This window comes from Erythrolamprus reginae, chromosome 1 (genome assembly GCF_031021105.1).
Source record: "Erythrolamprus reginae isolate rEryReg1 chromosome 1, rEryReg1.hap1, whole genome shotgun sequence".
In the NCBI taxonomy this organism is placed as follows: Eukaryota; Metazoa; Chordata; class Lepidosauria; order Squamata; family Dipsadidae; genus Erythrolamprus; species Erythrolamprus reginae.
In genome coordinates this window covers 332,346,014-332,365,226 of record NC_091950.1, presented here as the reverse complement: position 1 = coordinate 332,365,226, position 19,213 = coordinate 332,346,014, and the positions used below count along the sequence as shown (strand labels likewise).

General features: G+C 36.7%; 1 protein-coding gene across 6 annotated transcripts in view; it reads right to left on the bottom strand.

Annotated features, from left to right (window-relative positions):
- SMOC2 (SPARC related modular calcium binding 2) overlaps nucleotides 1-19,213 on the bottom strand; it is a 144,772-nt gene that overhangs the window by 30,425 nt on the left and 95,134 nt on the right. For 4 of the 6 annotated variants that reach the window (XM_070740388.1, XM_070740361.1, XM_070740378.1 and 1 more), the window contains exons 8-9: nucleotides 14,574-14,760; nucleotides 8,222-8,304 (exon numbers count right to left, since the gene is read on the bottom strand). In XM_070740388.1, the coding sequence (XP_070596489.1) occupies nucleotides 8,222-8,304; nucleotides 14,574-14,760 (270 nt within the window). The remainder of the gene's footprint in view (nucleotides 1-8,221; nucleotides 8,305-14,573; nucleotides 14,761-19,213) is intronic. The other 2 variants (XM_070740398.1, XM_070740369.1) reach the window with 1 other exon arrangement.

Genomic DNA, 19,213 nt, shown 5'->3' with positions numbered 1-19,213 from the left:
TTTAAACCTCTCTTTCATTCCCTGAAATGGGAAAGAAAGATAAATAAATTGTAATTCTTTGCAGGCATTCAGATTTTTTGCAGGCCTGCTCTGTAGTGCTAACCATAATTTTGTAAACGTACACATAAGATATGGATTGTTTTCTGGGTTTTTTCAGAAACACCCTTGGATTTGTATTTTTTTTTTTTAGCTTGCAAGAGTGATTACTAGAAGCTACTCCCCCACAGGCATACATTTTCGCTCCTTGCTCCCGTCTTAGAAGAAGTAACTATTAAACAGAACTTGCCTCACGACACCCCACAGTTATAGATGAACGAGAGCTAACAACAATGAAGCATTCACCCTGGTGCAGGCAGAAATCTCCAAGGCCAGAGCTCAAGCAGCTGAGGAATTCTACAAAACAAAGTTTGCACTGTGGAGAATGTGGCAAGTTTTTAATCTCCCAGCATACCCCTTCTTCCCAAATGACCTTGGCTTCATCAATTTACCTGTCTGTCTCTGAGAAATGAATGACCTTCAAAAATAAACACAACTTTGGACCAACAGCAAATTTCATCTTTATAAACACTAGAAGTATTTTTTTCCTACAATAGAATATGCAACTTTTTTCAGAGATGTTCTAGGATTGGGTTTTTAAATTTTTTAAGCAGTTTCTGGCTTAACAAAGGTTGCTTCTATGAGGCATGGCAGCCTCTGAACCGATCCAGCAAATCAAGAAGAACACCTGTTTAGTGGGAACAGTTAATCATTTTAAAAGTCTGAGAAATGAAAGTCCCATAGAAGTCTGCTACAGCCACTAATAAGCATTCCAGCGATGGTCAGCGCTGAGCCACCGCAGAATCACAATGTGTCACTTGTTTTATTCAAACACAAATGTAAAGGAAGCTACACCAAAAGGAGAAATAGGAATAACTCACACGTGTCTCTGTGTTGGTAATTGTGAAGACATCTATGGCTGGATACAGGCTTGATAGGTGTAGAAACCAAAGATAAATGGGTTGCCCCAATTTTATTTTATTTGTTTATTTAATTTGACTTCTATGCCGCCCAATCCTGAAGGATTTAGGGCGGCTTACAACAATATGAAATACAAAAAACAATTTAAAAAGAAGTTAAATCCAATCTCTCTCTCTCTCTCTCTCTCTCTTTGTGTGTGTGTGTGTGTGTGTTTGTGTTTGTGTGTTCAGTTCAGTTGCTTTGTAAAACCAGCATTGTTAAAGCAAATATTATTATCTATTTAAAGATGTTTATGCTGTACTTGTTACTTTGGTTTCTGATATTGAAATAAAAATACATTCAATAAACGAGCTTACATCACAAATTAAATTTGGGTTGATTTCACACACATCATACATTATTGCCTTTTTATAATGGGTTGTGGGTTTTCACACTATATGGATAGGATTCCAAATATCCCTTCAAGTTGTCTAAAATGGAAAGCAACAGGAGCGCCATATATATATATCTAAATAAACAGGTACTGTGAAAAAGTTAATGACGCGATGCAAGGAATCTTTAAATATATGAACACATCTATTCAAAGTATGTTAAGATGAGCATTTTTCCTACAATAAGAACATATTTCTTGCCATAATAATTTTATATGTACAATATATCTTATATCTCTATTGATACTGAATTTACAAAAGCATGTTAGAATTTAGCCCTTGATTTGCAGGTTTGCAGAAGAGAGTTGCAAAAGCTATTCTCCAATCCCATTACATTTATTGGTTGGAAAATCTTCGAAATGGCCCAAATTCTAAGATCCTTCAAATTGGGAGAGAAAGAGGGTTGATAAAGCCAGCAGCAAATGGAGAAGGGATTTACTGATGCTTTTCTGTTGCTCTCTGACAGTATGGCATTTCTTAGGCCATGATACATTTAGAACAGTGTGAGAGCTTGTGGTTTAATTAATGAGAATGGCTTATAAAATTATGAATTAGATGCTTACAATAGCAAGTTAACGTTTTCTAAACAACTGCACAATGAATCAATGGGACAGATTGGGATTTCCAAGAATACTCAATTATAAACATCATGCCTGAAATCTCCCAAACCATTTAAACTGAAGAAACTCAATTCTACACAGAATTAAAATATTGTAATCATAAATGAAGCAATTCTTTCCAAGGTCTGTAGAAACAGTTCACAACTTTTCTGATTTTCCCATATCAAAAGGTTCTGAACCAGAGGACCCAATTTTAAGTAGGGGAAAGTGATGAGATTTACAGATCTCAAGATTAACCAGGGTCAGGAACTATGATGCTACACAGCCAAGTCCCACTTCTTTGAACCAAATATATAGAACAAACAACTAGTTTTGAAAGACCTGGGGAGAAATGGCTCAAAGCCAGTTGGCATAAGTTCTAGCTGTGGTATATATATGTGACAGAGGAAAGGGGGGGGAAACATTTTCATAAGTTCCCTGCAATTATTATTGAAATATTGGCAAGTTAAATCTACTGTGAATGGAGTTATGTTTCTTACAAAAGATAAGATTCTACTGAGCTTTAGTTGACATGCTATTGTGATCCTTCCTCAGTAAGATAATTTATCATTTTCTTTTAAGTTATTGCAATACCTTTTGCAGGTGGCTGTTTTTCTGCTGGCATCTTCTCCAACTGAGTGCCTAAGGCGAACCTTTTTTTCCTCGGGTGCCAAAAGAGCGTGGGCGCATGCACAAGTGCTCACACACATAATTCAATGCCTGGGAAGGGTGAAAACAGCTTCCCCCACCCCCTGGAGCCCAGAAATAGCCTGTTTCCTAACTTCTGGTGGGCTCAATAGTCTCGTGTTTTGCCCTCCCCAGGCTCCAAAGGCTTCTCTGGAGGAAAAGTAAAAACATCCTCCCCCATCCCCCTGGAGGCTCTCTGAAAGCCAAAAATGCCCTCCCAGAGCCTCTGTGCAAGCCAAAAAGCAGCTGGGCAGCATACACATACACCTTGGAGCTGAGCTAAGACAACAGCTTGTGTGCCAGCAGATATGGCTCCACATGCCGCCTGTGGCACCTGTGTCATAGGTTCGCCACCACTGGCCTAAAGAATACCTTCTGAAAGCCAAGAAAGTTTGGGTTTCTCTGAGCCTTGGAAGAAAAGCTGTTCCAAAGAGTAGGCACAGCAATAGAGAATCACATCTCTTGGTCCCACTCAGAATTTATTACATCAATAGAAATAATCCAAGATAGACACTCCTACAAATAACTAGGTCTTTTCCCATGAAGGATTTATTGGTAACAAATCATAATTCTGAATTGCATCCGGAAGCCCACTGTTAACTAGTAACATAGAAACATAGAAGACTGATGGCAAAAAAAGACCTCATGGTCCATCTGTTAACTACTGAAGTTTGCAGATGATACAACAGTGATCGGACTCATTCGAGACAATGATGAATCCGCATACAGACAGGAAGTTGAACAACTATCCTTGTGGTGTGACCAAAACCATCTAGAACTGAACACACTCAAAACCGTAGAAATGGTGGTAGACTTTAAGAGAAACTCTTCCACCCTTCCACCTCTCACAATACTAGACAACACAGTATCAACAGTAGATACCTACAAATTTCTAGGTTCTATTAAATCTCAAGACCTAAAATGGCCACCTAACATCAAAAACATCATCAAAAAAGCACAACAAAGAATGTTCTTTCTGCGCCAGCTCAGGAAGCTCAAACTGCCCAAGGAGCTGCTGATACAGTTTACAGAGGAATCATTGAGTCTGTCATCTGCACCTCTATAACTGTCTGGTTTGGTGCTGCAACCCAACAGGATCGACACAGACTTCAGAGGATAATCAGAACTGCAGAAAAAACAATTGCTGCCAACCTGCCTTCCATTGAGGACCTGTATTCTGCATGAGTCAAAAAGAGGGCGGGGAAAATATTTACTGACCCCTCACATCCTGGACACAAACTGTTTCAACTCCTACCCTCAAAACGTTGCTACAGAGCACTGCACACCAAGACAACTAGACACAAGAACAGTTTTTTTCCGAACACCATCACTCTACTAAACAAATAATTCCCTCAACACTGTCAGACTTTCTACTAAATCTGCACTTCTATTCTACTAGTTTTTCTCATCATTCCTTTCACCCATTTCCTCCCATGTTGACTGTATGACTGCAACTTGTTGCTTATATCCTAAGATTTTTATTAATATTGCTTCTTCATTGCTTATTTGACCCCTATGACAATCATTAAGTGTTGTACCGCATGATTCTTGACAAATGTATATTTTATTTTATGTACGCTGAGAGCATATGCACCAAGACAAATTCCTTGTGTGTCCAATCACACTTGGCCAATAAAAATTCTATTCTATTCTATTCTATTCTATCTAGTCTGCCCTTATACTATTTCCCGTATTTTATCTTAGGAGGGATATATGTTTATCCCAGGCATGTTTAAATTCAGTTACTGTGGATTTACCAACCACACAATAGCATTGTTACATAAGTGCACAAAGGTGCTCTCATAATTACACATATGGAAGCAGCAGCTTCCTGAGTGGTCCTCAATGAGAGTCTCATGCAAAACACGTTGCAACAATCCAAAATGAGAGTGACCAAGACATCAGTAGCTACCAGTTGGGCTTCCTGAGTCAGAAATGGGCACAACTGGAGTGCAAGTTGGATTTCTGCAAAGGCTCACTAAACCATGGCTGTCAACTGATGAATGAGCTCACAGAGTTTTGCACATACTGACAGCAGCAAGGATCATGTTTGTAAAATACTGGGAAAATGAGAACACCCCACCATACGAGGCTGTAATTCAGAAAATCTTACATTGTGCTGAGATGGACAGACTGACTTTAATTTAAAAAAAAAAAAAGAAGACAGAGAATTGTAAATATAATTAGCCAAACGTATTCAGTTACATTATTGCTATTGTTATTGCTAGTGTTAATATTTGTTTTTACTATCTTTTCTTTGTTCTTCTTTTGCCAATGTTGTATCAATATCCAAAACATGGACTACAATGTTTTAAGAGCTGAGATATTTTGTGTCTAGCATGATGTCTGAATCCATTTTTATGTTGCCACAAGCATTTCAAAATGTAATATATTTTTATATTTTGCCTTTCCTCCAGGAGCATAATGTAGCACATATTGTCCCACGGCTCTCGTAAAAATAACCTTATATAAAAACTTGAGATTGAGATAATTTTGCTCCAAGGCACTCTGAATTTCCCTGATTGAGTGTGGGCTTCAATTCAAATTTCCTTGGTGGAACCTCAGCATTTTATATCAAACTAGCCTATGCAAATTGTTTTAAGCAATTATTAAGAAATTCAGTACTAAGAAATTGCCCAATAAACATCAGCAGTGAAAGAAAAATAAAGAGGCTTTCAGGAAATGGAATAATGAGTGTCAAAAGATATGTGGCAGGCTTTGCTGTTTTTTGTTTAGTAAGAGAGTAAAATCCAACTCTTCACTATATTAAAATCGTACCCTTAGGGCTTAGGCCATTACTGATTGTTATCTCTTCTAATTCTAGTATTGAAAATGCCTCTTTAAAAATTTACAGGTATACATCTGTATTTCAGATAGACAGCATGAATTTGAAAGAAATTGATTTCATGAGTTAAACCACTCATTTAAGTACTCAATCTGAAACTTGCTTGCAAGTTAAGTTTGTGTGTGTGTATGTGTGTGTGTGTGTGTGTGTGTATTCCTGCTCTTTATATTCTTCACCAGGAATAATCTGAAGAGAAAGGTCCCCCCAGTGAAAGTTTTTACTACCACACTGTGGGCCTAGCTTATGCATTTTCTTTTAATATCTTTCAGTGCAAATTGGGTGCTCTGGGGTTGAGCTCCTTTTTCGCTACCCCACTGCATTCCCCCCACCCCATCTAGGGGGTAGCCCAGCCCTGGGTCCCCTCCTCTCAGCTCCAGAAAAGGGGAGAAATTAAAATGAAATGACAATGATAATCAATTTTGAGATAATGCTGCTAATAAGATTGGGCATCATTGCTACAGCCCCTTTTTCTGGTAGCCTTTCCCTCCTACTTTCTTTGAAAGTCAATATTTTAAAATTAAATGTGTAATTTTTTTAAAAAATGATTGAACACCCCTGTATTTACTCTATGGAGATTCTCCGTTATCCAGGTCATAGTGGAAAAACTGAAAAAGCTTATTGGATGAAAATTGAAACATCTTCAAAGAAAACCAAAGAAAGTCCAATCCCAATTTGAAAAAACACCTTTGAGGACACCCATGTTTAGTCCTGCAGATTGTTCAGAATCTGCTGACGAGGCTTCCCCAGACTCCGCATTCATCCATCCCTCCATCCATCCCAGGCCATTTAAGTCTGATTTGGTATTTAAAAACAAGAGCAGGCTGGAAATTGAACCGAAGCCGTCATTACAAAAAATGCAATACCTACAAGCACATTAGCAATAGTTGGAGATACACTTACCACAGCAAATGTTTTTGTAGCAGTTACAATAAATTGTCCAAATGATTAATACTATAATGCCTTATGACAGAATACTGCATAAAGTATAAAAATAGTTGCTAACTGAACAGAAAATGCTTTCCTGGTGTAGGGTAGCCTATTTTTATTCCATTTTTTATTTATATTAAAACTCCAAATATTCATTTATAAGAAATAAGTGGAATTCTATGTATTCATCCCCTTTGAACGATATTGAAGAAAATTACCATATTTTTCAGATATAAGACACACCGGTGTTCCACCAAGATTTCTAAGAGGTAAGTAAGAAAAAATGTTTTTGTCCTCCCCAGCCCCCAGGAGCATTCTGCAGGCCTCCCAAACTTTCTGCACCCTGATTTTTTTTTCTGTTTTCACCCATTTTTATGAAAAGTGAGGCACACAGGGGGTTTGGGAGGCTTGCAGAGTGCTATCGGGGAGCTGGGGGAATGCAAAAACGGCTGCATTTTTTTTTTCAAAAAATGGCCCATTTTCACCCATTTTTCACAAAATAGGGGTGTTTTTGCTTTCCCCCCACTCCCAGGAGCACTCTGCAGGCCTTCCAAAACCTCTCCGCACCTCATTTTTGCAAAAATAGCCCCCCCCCCCCTTTTTGCAAAAATGGGATGTGGGAGCAAGGCTTCAGGAAGCCAAGAATGGCTGCATTCAGTGTATAAGACAGACTGACATTTCCACCCACATTTAGGGGTTGGGGGGGGGGGGAAGGTGTGTCTTATACTCCAAAAAAGACAGTAAATGTTTATGGGCTTGTGTAAGTTGACTCGGCAAAAGGCTTCAAAATTTGGCTTAATATGTGGATATTATGGAGAAAATTGCACTTGCTTAGAGCATGCTGTTGCCGTTGATTTGGGGTTTAAATGTTTAAGTATCTAAAGAAGATAGGTGGAATTTCTAGCCAGTGGGCTGAAAATAGATCTCAGGGAAGTTCTCCATGGACTCACCAGCTGATTAATACTGCCAGCCCACTACTAAAAGTTCCACAATTTTTATTACCTTATTGTGAAACATTATATAATATGTTTGTATCCGAGTTAAACATTAAGAGCATAGAATTGATTATAGAATTGTGGTTGAAACTGAACTATTCATAATCACTTTGATAACTTAATCAGTATTAAGTCAATCTCTAAGAATGTAGAGATGTATACTATATACCTATACACAGTCGGAACTTGATTCTACCTTTATTTATCAGGTTATATTTGCTTTCCCAGCTCAGGTGAGATTCTATGAGAACAGAGTTCCCCAACATTTCTGGCTTTGTGGACTGGCAGGATAGGAGAGAGGGGATGGCCTTGAGAAAGAGAGAGCGTAGCTGACAAGCATGTATGCAGATCCATTTGCATGAATGGCAATGCAGCTAGCAAACGTGGGAATGTACTCTTGAGGATATTAGAGTCTTTATCTTCCTTATTTTCATATATTTATTCAATCATTTTTTCCAAATTTTATTCCTTTTTAAGTAATTCAAGGTGCAAATATACATCATATTCCTTCCTCTTGGTCTCTTCAAGGATCACTCCAATGGTATGTAAAATTTGCAGGAAGATTATTTGGTATATTTATTTATTTATAAACTGGTATACAGCTGCAGTATAATAACTGAGTAGCTTGTTTTGCTAGGGGTTTTGTAGGAACTGATTCCATTGTGACTTGAAAACAGCATTTCAAATATTTTCATTCAAGAGTTTTACTGTAGATTTGAAACCACTCTTCAAGTTAATTGCATAAGCATTCTCATAAAACACCATTTATTATACACTTACCTTGCAATGGGCGCCCTTTGAATACATCTCTTGTGTTGCTTGGGTGAGCTCTAGCACTATTATCACACTTTGGCTGTTCATATCTTAAGGGAGTATAGGAAGGAAAAAAAAGACACTAAGCTAATGCTAATTTAATTTGAGAGCTCTACCATTCCAACAGCTGGGTGATCACACTGAAATTTGGCAGAGAGCTTGATTTACTCTCCATTCTAACATCATAGCCACACATTTATTCAAATGTCAGATAAATGCTCATTCTAAAACCCCATTAGTTCATGCTACTCTACAAGATTAGAATTCCTGGGCTTGGTGATGTGACTTACTCCCAGCACATATTTGAATCACTTCTAGACATCAAGAATCCAAAGTAATACAGGTAAAGTGGACTTTAATTTTATACTTGGATGCAGTTTTGATATTGATGGAATAGTTCATGTCATGCAGTTGCCAACTACAAGATTTATTTATTTTTCTTTGCAAGTATCTGGATAAAAGAATTAAAGAGGCTTTGAATTTAAATGTAAAAAGGTAAAGGTTCCCCTCATACATATGTACTAGTTTTTCCCGATTCTAGGGAGCGGTGCTCATCTCCGTTTCAAAGCTGAAGAGCCAGTGCTATCCAAAGACATCTCCATGGTCACCTGGCCAGCATGACTCAACTTCAAAGGGTTAGGGTTAGCACGGAATGCTATTACCTTCCCAGGAAAGTGGTCTCTATTTTTCTATTTGCATTTTTATATGCTTTCGAACTGCATGGTTGGCAGGAGCTGGGACAAGTAATGGAAGCTCACTCCATTACACAACGCTAGGGTCTCGAACTGCTGAACCCTCAACCTTTCTGATTAACAAGCTTTCAATTAATTGCTTATTAATTGGATGAACCCATGTCGACCAAATAAAAGTGACATTATGCCCCCAAAATAGGACCATGGCAAATGCTTTTAAAGCTCAGATTCCCTGACGTATATGGAGGGCAAAGAAGAAATATCTCATTTTTGTATGTTATCCACAGTGTATCATTAATACACTGTGTATAATTTAGGGGCAATATGTCGGATTAGCTTTCTGCCATCATATTACCTATACTGATGGTAGAAAAATGACTAAAGATGCTAGAAAACTACTTCTATCTAATATATGCATCGTACTTTATTGTATTTCTTATTTATTTGTGGCAGAGACTTCCTAGTTTTTAAATGCTATGTAATTAAATGAACGAAAAAGGGATTGATAGCAGGATCTTTTTCCTAGTACATAACACAGTGTTTCTCAGCCTTGACATATGGACTTCAATTCCCAGGATTCTATGGGTGGCTGGGGAATTTTGGGAGTTGAAGACCACATATCCTAAGATTGCCAAGGATGAAAAAAAGTGATATAATGATTTTTGAATTTACAAATTAAGCACTAAGAATGTTTGAATAATTCAATCTTCTAGAGTTCCTAGGCAACTGGTTTTTAAAAATCTAATCTCTGGAGAATAATGTAATCATCTCCTACACAAAATTGGATCAGATAGAGGGGAGGCAAGTGATTTACTCTATATATTCCGATATTTCATTTTCCCCACTGCCCTTCTGAACTTTACACTTTGGTTCCATATCTATGTCTGACATGAAATATGGCTATGGGATTATATGTGATAGAACAAAAAAAATCATAACATAAATACACACATATGGATATATGGGGAAGATGCAGGGTTTGGGGTTAAGTCCATATCATGTTAGAAAATTTAATAAAATTTAAGGCGTGGAGGAAAAACTCTTTCCAAGCCCTTGTAACAAATCACCATGTGTTTTGATACTGTTCTGTTCATGGGAATAATATATGGTTGGAAAGAAATAAGTAGTCCCTGCCTCCAATGTTTAATTTATCTCCTCATTGTGTGAAGGAAATGAACATTTTTGTAATTGGCTAATAGCCCATCAGATATAAGCTGCTGCACGAAGGTGCAATGCAATTTCATGCTCATCTTAATAGGTGCCTATGGGTGAAAGGGAACCCTTTAAAGTAAGAACAGAAGCTGTTTTGATAGTAAGCTTTGGTTGAAGTGGATTGTAATTGCTGTCACATGACATTTTTTAAAAAATGACAGAAAAAGTCTTTGAACTGGGTGCTTTAATGTGACATGTGGCAAAGAGCCTGATCTCAAATTAATCTGATACCCCACTCTGCATTCCTTCTTTCCCTTTTACTGCTGCCTTTCAGTTTCTCCATTACAACCTGCTCTTCATGATTTCACTTTCAATTCTGCTTACAATTCCAGAGTTGTGTTCTACCCAGCAACAAATCACCAGCCTAGACTTTTAGGTGTTGAACATCTGCAGATCCTAAATGCTTTAGCCAGGCTAATCAATGGTGGAAAATGAGAGGGATGGCATACAAATCTAATAAATAATAATAATAATAATAATAATAATAATAATAATAATAATAATAATAATAATAATAATTATTATTATTATTATTATTATTATTATTATTATTATTATTATTATTATTATTATTACTATTATGTCAGTACAACACAGCAAACGAGATCACTATGCTGGATTTCGTATTTCAGCACCAGTTGGGCACTTCCCAAGCACCTAGGACTGCATGATGTAGCGGCGAATTATGTTTGCCGATCCCAGTAAAGCAGCCTTTTACAATTGACAGATGGAGATTTTGTCAATTCCAATGGTTTTCAAATGTCCGCTGAGATCCTTTGGTACTGCGCCAAGCGTGCCAAGTACCACTGGGACCACTTTCACTGGCTTATGCCAGAGTCGTTGCAGCTCGATTTTTAGATCTTCGTATTTCACTAATTTCTCTAGCTGCTTCTCCTCAATTCTGCTGTCTCCTGGGATTGCGATGTCGATGATCCATACTTTCTTTTTCTCCATGATCACGATGTCTGGTGTGTTATGCTTCAGAATTCAGTCAGTCTGAAGTCGGAAGTTCCGAATTCTGAAGCATCATCATCATCATCAACATCATCATCATTATTATTATTATTGCCAGGATCAACAACATCTGGAAGACTATGGACTTCACAATCTTGCTTGACATGATTTTCTGTCTAGCAAAAGTAAAAACAAGCTAGAAGCAGAAATGGAACACAACTTTGGGTTTTTAAAAAAATATTATTAAAATTCTGCCCCTGGCATTTTTTAATTTTATTTTTATTTTGGTAGTGATGGGGATTTCAAGTGGCAAAAAATGTTTTCCATTAGAGCCTCAGCTCTGGAAATGGAACAATATCATAGAATGCCTTCTGAGCATTGAATAATTCTGGTTTTGATCAGAATTAATAGCAGCTGTAGCAACAACAAACTATTTAGAATCAGTTCTCCATAAACGTGAGAGCTAGAAAATTGTTTTTAAAATGACATAATTAAACTTCCCACAAGAAGTTAACATATTAAAGTCTATGGAATATACTGCATACGTTCCATCAAAATGTATCTGGAAATGTGAAGAAATAGGGCAGTGTTTCCCAACCTTGGCAACTTGAAGATATTTGGACTTCAACTCCCAGAATTCCCCAGCCAGCAAATGCTGGCTGGGGAATTCTGGGAGTTGAAGTCCACATATCTTCAAGTTGCCAAGGTTGGGAAACACTGAAATAGGGCAAAGGGGAAAAGTCACCTTTTCAATTTTAAGTACTTCTCAATCTACATAATAATTACCCTTACCCTCAATATTCACAATGTAGCCGAATTTACCAGGCAGTATATCTGGATGGGAAAAATATGGTCTTTAAATTATAATTCCCACTATTCCTCATCACAGGTCACCTGGCCTCTGCCATTTAATCTGTCACAACAATGTCTATAAAAGCCCTCGGGCTACCTTAAAAGTGTAAGAAACACAGGCTCTTGTTATAGCATGCTGACATTTCCAGAACAAAAGAAGCAAGTATAAGGCAGAAAGAGCAGGATCAAATGAGATCAGATGCAATCAAATAAGGCTCACTGGTTTACTCAGCTTAGAGTTGTGGACATTGTCTTAGCAGAGTCTCCGATTACAATCATATTACAAGTCCTATTCCGCCAGGTAGGGAATTAAACATAAACTAGGCTACTGCCCTCACAGCCTTTCCTCAACTGAAATCATGAGTGTGAGCAGATATTCTGGCTTTCTGCAGTTAACTCTCCAAAGCATTGTTTTGAAAGTTCTGCTTTTCAAAACTATTTGTACTTGTATCAAGCTAAACACACTGCATTGGTTCCTGGTGAGCTTCCCTACAAGCATTCCTAAAGACGCCAAGCCCACATTGTTGCTTTTGGAAAGTGATATTTTGTCTGCTTTGTCTGCTAAACAAGGCTCTCGGCTCTTTTCCCTGCTTCTGGTTCAGCTGAAACCCATGAACTTAAACTTACTGTTTAACAACATATTAAAAACACTGTTCTCCTTTCTACGGGTTCCAGCAGTGCTGCTCCATGGGAAGTTAATCATGTGAAAATGGGCTGAAGGAACCGTTTCGGAGGGGTGGTGGGGGATAGAAAGATCTTTCCGATGATACATTTCTTTTCCTATAGTATACACTGTATACTATACAGTCATAGTGAAATCCATTTTTTTTTACTACCGGTTCTGTGGGCGTGGCTTGGTGGGCGTGGCAGGGGAAGGATACTGCAAAATCTCCATTCCCAACTCACTCTGGGGCCAGAGAGAGGTGGTATTTGCCAATTCTCTGAACTACTCAAAGGTTCTGCTACCAGTTCTCCAGAACTTGTTAGAACCTGCTGGATTTCACCCCTGGTATATAGATGCTGGCAGAACTGTATTTTTCCCACTTGTTGACTTTTTATCTTCTCGTCACTTTTTGAGATATAAAGAGTTTCACAATCTTGAATATTTTCACATCAACTCTGAAGTTTGTAAAGGTTATTCCAACTTTATAATAGAGAATTAAATTCAGAAAGAGCGATTTTCACAAAATCATATTAAGTGCCCGAAACCTGAGCAAAATTTTGAATTAATAACAAAAGTTGAAGCCCCTGATTTTATTACTTTCCTGATTTGACAATTGCTTAATAACATGACAAGTGGTGCCTTGCTGATTACTTTTAAACCTTCAAATAATTAATGAGCAAAATCTTATGAACTAAAGCCATATTTAAACATAATTATCATTTGCTATTTCTTAGTCTTTACAGGAGTTTAAAAAAATTATGCTTAATTTAGACCTTTAAATGGTCTTAGTGATTATTATGTTATGTTATGTTATGTTACGTTACGTTACGTTATGTTTAGTTACGTTACGTTTAGTTACGTTACGTTACATTTGTTATGTTATGTTATTATATTATTATATTTATTATTTATTATTTGGATTTCTAGGCCGCCCTTCTTCATAAACTCAGAGTGACTTACAAAATTATTATTATATATAGATATATTATATATAGATATATTATATATAGATATATTATATATAGATATATGACTCAATAGTGTCAACCCCCAATCCCCTACACTTCTCCATTAAACTCTCCACGATTGACCTCTCCCGATTCCTCAGAGGCCAGTAAGGGGCGTATATAAGTGCACTGTTGTGCCTATCGTCCCCTGTCCAATTCTCTTTTCTTACCTCTTTTATCTTATATATTCTCTCCTCTATATATATTCTCTTCCTATCCACTTCCCTTCTTTTTACTTCCTATCTTTATATATATATTCCTAATGTATATTCTCTCTCATATGTATTGTATATTGGACAAAGAATAAATAATAATAATAATAATATTATATGTGTGTGTGGTGTATGTGTGTACAGAAATTATTATTATTTATTTATTCTTCAATTACTACCTTGATTATAATGTAAATTATTGGTGTAAATATAAATAAAACTACTAAAATAATGGATTTGTAATCAGAATTTGTAGCTGGACACTTTTTACACTTTTGGTGACAAATTTGCCATTATTTTAATGGCTCACGGCTGTTCCCTTAATATTAATCGCTTACTGATTCAAACATCTCATATGGGAGCCATGAGAAAATTCTCCAGGTCTTTCTGGAATAATTTGGATGGCATAAAGGAGCTAGTCAGAGAGGGACTTACTTAAATCACAAAAACTGTGAATGTCAGCACTCAAAGCATGTTAAGAATGTTGATTACAATGAAGAACAGTAACATCTTTTGTATGTTAAATTGCCATTGAATTGTTACACCATAATAATAGTGCAGTTTTTGTGTAGTTATAGCCATTTAAGTCTTTGTATGAAGACAACAATATCACATAGCTCCATATATATGAGCATGTGTTTGTTCCTATTTGTCTCTCTTCCTTAGAAAAGAGTCCAGATAAGAATCTGTTATTGTATGATGACTTCTCCAATGAAGATCTCTCACCTTGTGGATGTACCTGGAATAGGGCGTCCTGTATCAACGAGGACACACCAGCAATATCCTGTGGAGGGGTGGCATTGCACTGGTTTATAAAGCCCACCATTAGCACATTCTGGAATGAATACATTATCTTTCTGGGGCTGCTTAGCTTCTTCTAATGCTGACTGGAGCTCTTGATCACATGATGCTGCTGGAAAGAAAAAATAATATAATTATGAGTATTGCCCTTGCACAGATTGACTTATTGATAAATTAGCCATAAACCAATAGAAAGCAGTTTTGCAGTATAGTGCTATTGCATTTCCCTTCAAACTCTGTCAATGTACTAAAAACAAATGGAGATTATTGGTCTTAATAAAGATCTTTCTCTCAATTTACTTTTTAAAATTTGCATTGGGGGAAAGAAAAGATGCACCATGCACATTTTTGTATGCACAAAAATAGAAGATGGAGTTTGGTACTTTTATTTGAGTCAAGCATCCGAATTTTTGGCAGAGGAAATTTCCCACTCAGTATTTTGAATTTGGTGCATCTTTTCTTCCCTCCAATGCAAATTTTAAAAAGAAAATTGGAAAATCTTTATTACAACCAAGCAACAAAACCAAGATTTATCTTCCTATCAACTATCACCCAACTGGCTTCATTCCTAAAGTGAGACTAGAACTCACAGTTTGTTGTGCCTCAGTCAACACACTAAACAATCTCTCAATGATATCAGTAAAAGTTGTAAAAACTTTTGTAAAAAGTTGTAAAACAAATCCCCCATGTAAAAATTAAACAAATGTCAATGGATCTAGAAGGGATTATGTTGAGAAATCCCATAGGAGGTTAATTTATCAGGGGTAGCTAGTAATTCAGGACCAGTTTTGCTGTTATAGGAGGAGCTACAGTTGTCTTTTGACTTACAAATGGATGCTTAGCTACCATTCAAAGTTACAACTGACCTGAAAAGGGGGATTTATGATCAAGATTTGAAGATCCAATAATCAGGTCCCCTCTGCAATCATGAAATCAAACTGGATGCTTAGCAACACAACTTCATTTATGTTTTTTTAAAATGCATTTCTGGTTTTAAGCAAAACTTCACTTAACAACTGTGGATTTGCACATCAACTGCAGAGATTCGCTTAATGACTGTCATATGGGAGCCATGGGGAAATTCTCCAGGTCTTTTTGGAATAATTTGGATGGCATAAAGAAGCTAGTCAGAGAGGGACATACTTAAATCAGGGAGGGAAGGAGGGAGGGAGGGAGGGAAGGAAGGAAGGAAGGAAGGAAGGAAGGAGGGAGGGAAGGAGGGAAGGAAGGAAGAATTGCCTTCAATATTAGACGCTTTCTTGAGGCAACCAGGATGCTGATATCTCCACTACATGTGCCTTCCTGCCCAGATACAGACGATAAACACTCTCATACAGATTTAATAATTTATCCATAAAATCTTACAATTATAAAATCTTACAATTTTATAATCTCACAAGATTCTAATGCTGTTTATAAATTGATCCTTTGAAAATGATTTATGACCTAAAACATTTTAGAATGTGATTTCTCCAAACCCATGTTTGCTTCTGGTTGCCCTCAAATACAATTACAATTTTATATCTTCTTATTAATGTCTCCACGTATCTATGTTTATTCTAGGTTTGAATTAGGTTAAATAAAATACAGTACATATTGCTGTGTAAAACTCTTCCACACTTTTGATATTAAGAAACTTGCTTTGTAAACCACAAACATATATTTTTCTTTGACCACATCCACATGGCATGTTCACACTAATCTGAGAATATCAAAAGCTGTTTTTCTTCTCTCTCTCTCTCCCCCTCTCTCTGTGTGCTTGCCACATCCATGTTGCTTTTGTTTCAACAGACTGCAGTACCAATTTTTTAGAAATTGAATCCCTTCTGAAAATTGTGGGCTTTTCAGGCAAATTCTATCTCTGAAAGTTTATCAGATATTTTTTTATGTTTACCATACTTAACAAGCTGAATATTGTATATTAAAACTTCCTTAAATCGAGTTAAAAAAATACTGGGCCAACCAGTCCGAACTGAAGGAACCCACCTCTGAGTAAGGTGCTCTGCTATTTTTTAACACTATTTTCCTCTGTTATTCTTTGTTTTAGTTTGGTTTTTATACCTTTTAAATTATTGTTTAATATGTTGCTCAGAATCACTTGTTTATAGGTTGATTTAAATAATAAATAAATACACTGTGTTTTCTGTCTGATCCCCTGATATTTTAGAAAGGCAGAAAATTGTGGAAATTTGATAGAGCAAATGTATTAGAGTTATTTTCACAATGTACATAAAAGGAATTGTGTGGCATATAGAGGCAGCTTGCCTTGCAATAAAGCTTTATTTAGATAAATATGAAATACCAGAAAGAGTGAGTGGAACACATTTTGTTCAACCACAATACATAAGTCTGAATAACATAGAAATGATTACTTTCTGCTGTAATAGTTCTTAATGTATTATAAGATTAATAGCTTGATTGTATGTACAATCATTGTGATGTACAATACATTCACTTTGGAAATTCTGCTGGATGGTCGATCCATGGAGTTCAGAGAGAGCATGATGTTGAAAAGTGGTGATGTTCAATCAGACTTTAGTATTCTAGGCAAGGTTGATCAAGACAAGAATCTTGAATACCTTGAAAACTGGGTGCCTTTTGTATTATAATAAATGCAAGTACCATGACATAATTTTGACTCCAAAACAGGAAGAAACACTAACCAGATTCCAGAAGAAAAGAAAAAAATGTGGAACCTATAGATACAGGTGCACATCACCATCACAACCTCACTTTTTACATCATACCAGACTAAATAATTTTACAAATAAGTTATATTCTATTTGGCTATCCCAACCATATCAAACTAGATATAATTACATATGGCTTTTTTGTCCCTTTTGGAAGTCTCATCTCCTAATCTCTAAAGACAGCGTCACTTTCTGGAATGTGGTGACAATTAACTTTTTCAGCATGAAGTGAAGGAATAATTTTTTATAAAAATGTTGTCTTTTGCCACCTTTGTGTTAAGACAGTCAGGCTACTGCCCAAAATTCAGCAACTTAAAATCCAACTCTCTGAGTTGTTTTTTTAATTCTACTAACCAATAGCTACTATCATACGCTGCAACGTCCTTCCAGTCAACGACTACTTCAGCTTCAACAGCAACAACACAAGAGCACGCAACAGATTCAAACTTAATATTAATCGCTCCAAACTTGACTGTAAAAAATATGACTTTAGCAATCGAGTTGTCGAAGCGTGGAACTCATTACCGGACTCAATAGTGTCAACCCCCAATCCCCTACACTTCTCCCTTAAACTCTCCACGATTGACCTCTCCAGATTCCTAAGAGGCCAGTAAGGGGCGTACATAAGTGCACTGATGTGCCTAGCGTCCCCTGTCCAATTGTCTTTCCTTATCTCTTTTATCATATATATTCTCTCCTTTATATATATTCTCTTCCCATCTACTTCTCTTCTTTTTTACCTCCTAGCTATATATATATTACTTAATGTCTATCCTCTTTCATATGTATTGTATATTGGACAAAGAATAAATAAATAAATAAAATAAATGCACAAAACAAATTATCTTCTGAGTTGTTATAATTTTTGCTGGGCACATGTTTTTAGCATGAAGCTAGGGAAACCTGGGTTGAAAACTGAACTCCAGAATGCAAAAATAAATGTCATGGTGTTTCTTTTTTAAGTGCCTCTGAGTCATTATTCTCTCATTTACTCCATTAAAATGATGTAGTAGAGTGATTACACAGAAGCTACAGTTTGAGCCATTTCTTAAGGCTAAACCAACAACCCTACTAAAGTCTTGATTTTGAAAGAGTAAGTCACCCTAACGTTTGCTAGATTGTTCTGCATCAGGCTTAATTTCTCCAGATCATCCAGAACTTTATCTTTCCTGACAAAGCTTGGAAATTAATTTTTTTTAAACCTGATACTTAAGGCTGAAATGGATGGCTGGTTCTGGCATCTTTCTCAGCCCAGAAAGTAAGGGCAAGCCAGGAAAGCAAACAAGCAATAAGAATGCCAGTAGATTATATATCCTTAGTGCTTCAGCAATTTTTAATATACTCCCATGAAGTTTGCTTTTTGTATGTTTATAATTGGCTCCAATGGCTCAGCTTTTCTTTTGGCTCCTGCTGAAAGGGCAGATCCATGGCTTGGCTGTGTCTTAGCCTGTGAGCAAAATAAGGCCAACCTAAAGGGGGAAAAACCATTATTAACTATCAAGAAAGAGGAACTTTGTGTCCTGTTTTGGGGGCTAATGTTTCACATGGTCTATATATATAAAACCCTATATCAGAGTGAAACAATGTGGCTTTTTCTAGTACAAGTAACTTGACCTAAATTCTTTGAGCAATTGATTGTTTTCAACAAAGCATATTACTATGATAAATAAATATACTCTGTTATAAATTAAGGCAGCGCTAACTATCCAGAAGGGATGTTTCACAAAACAATTTTTCACAATGAATCATGTTAAAGCAGCTACGTCCTCAGGAGCAGGGGTGTCAAACTCATGTTTTCACGGCAGCATCGCGTGATGTGTCTTTTCGCCTCTTTGCTAAACTGGGCATGGGCGTGGCCAGTGTGTGATGTATCCA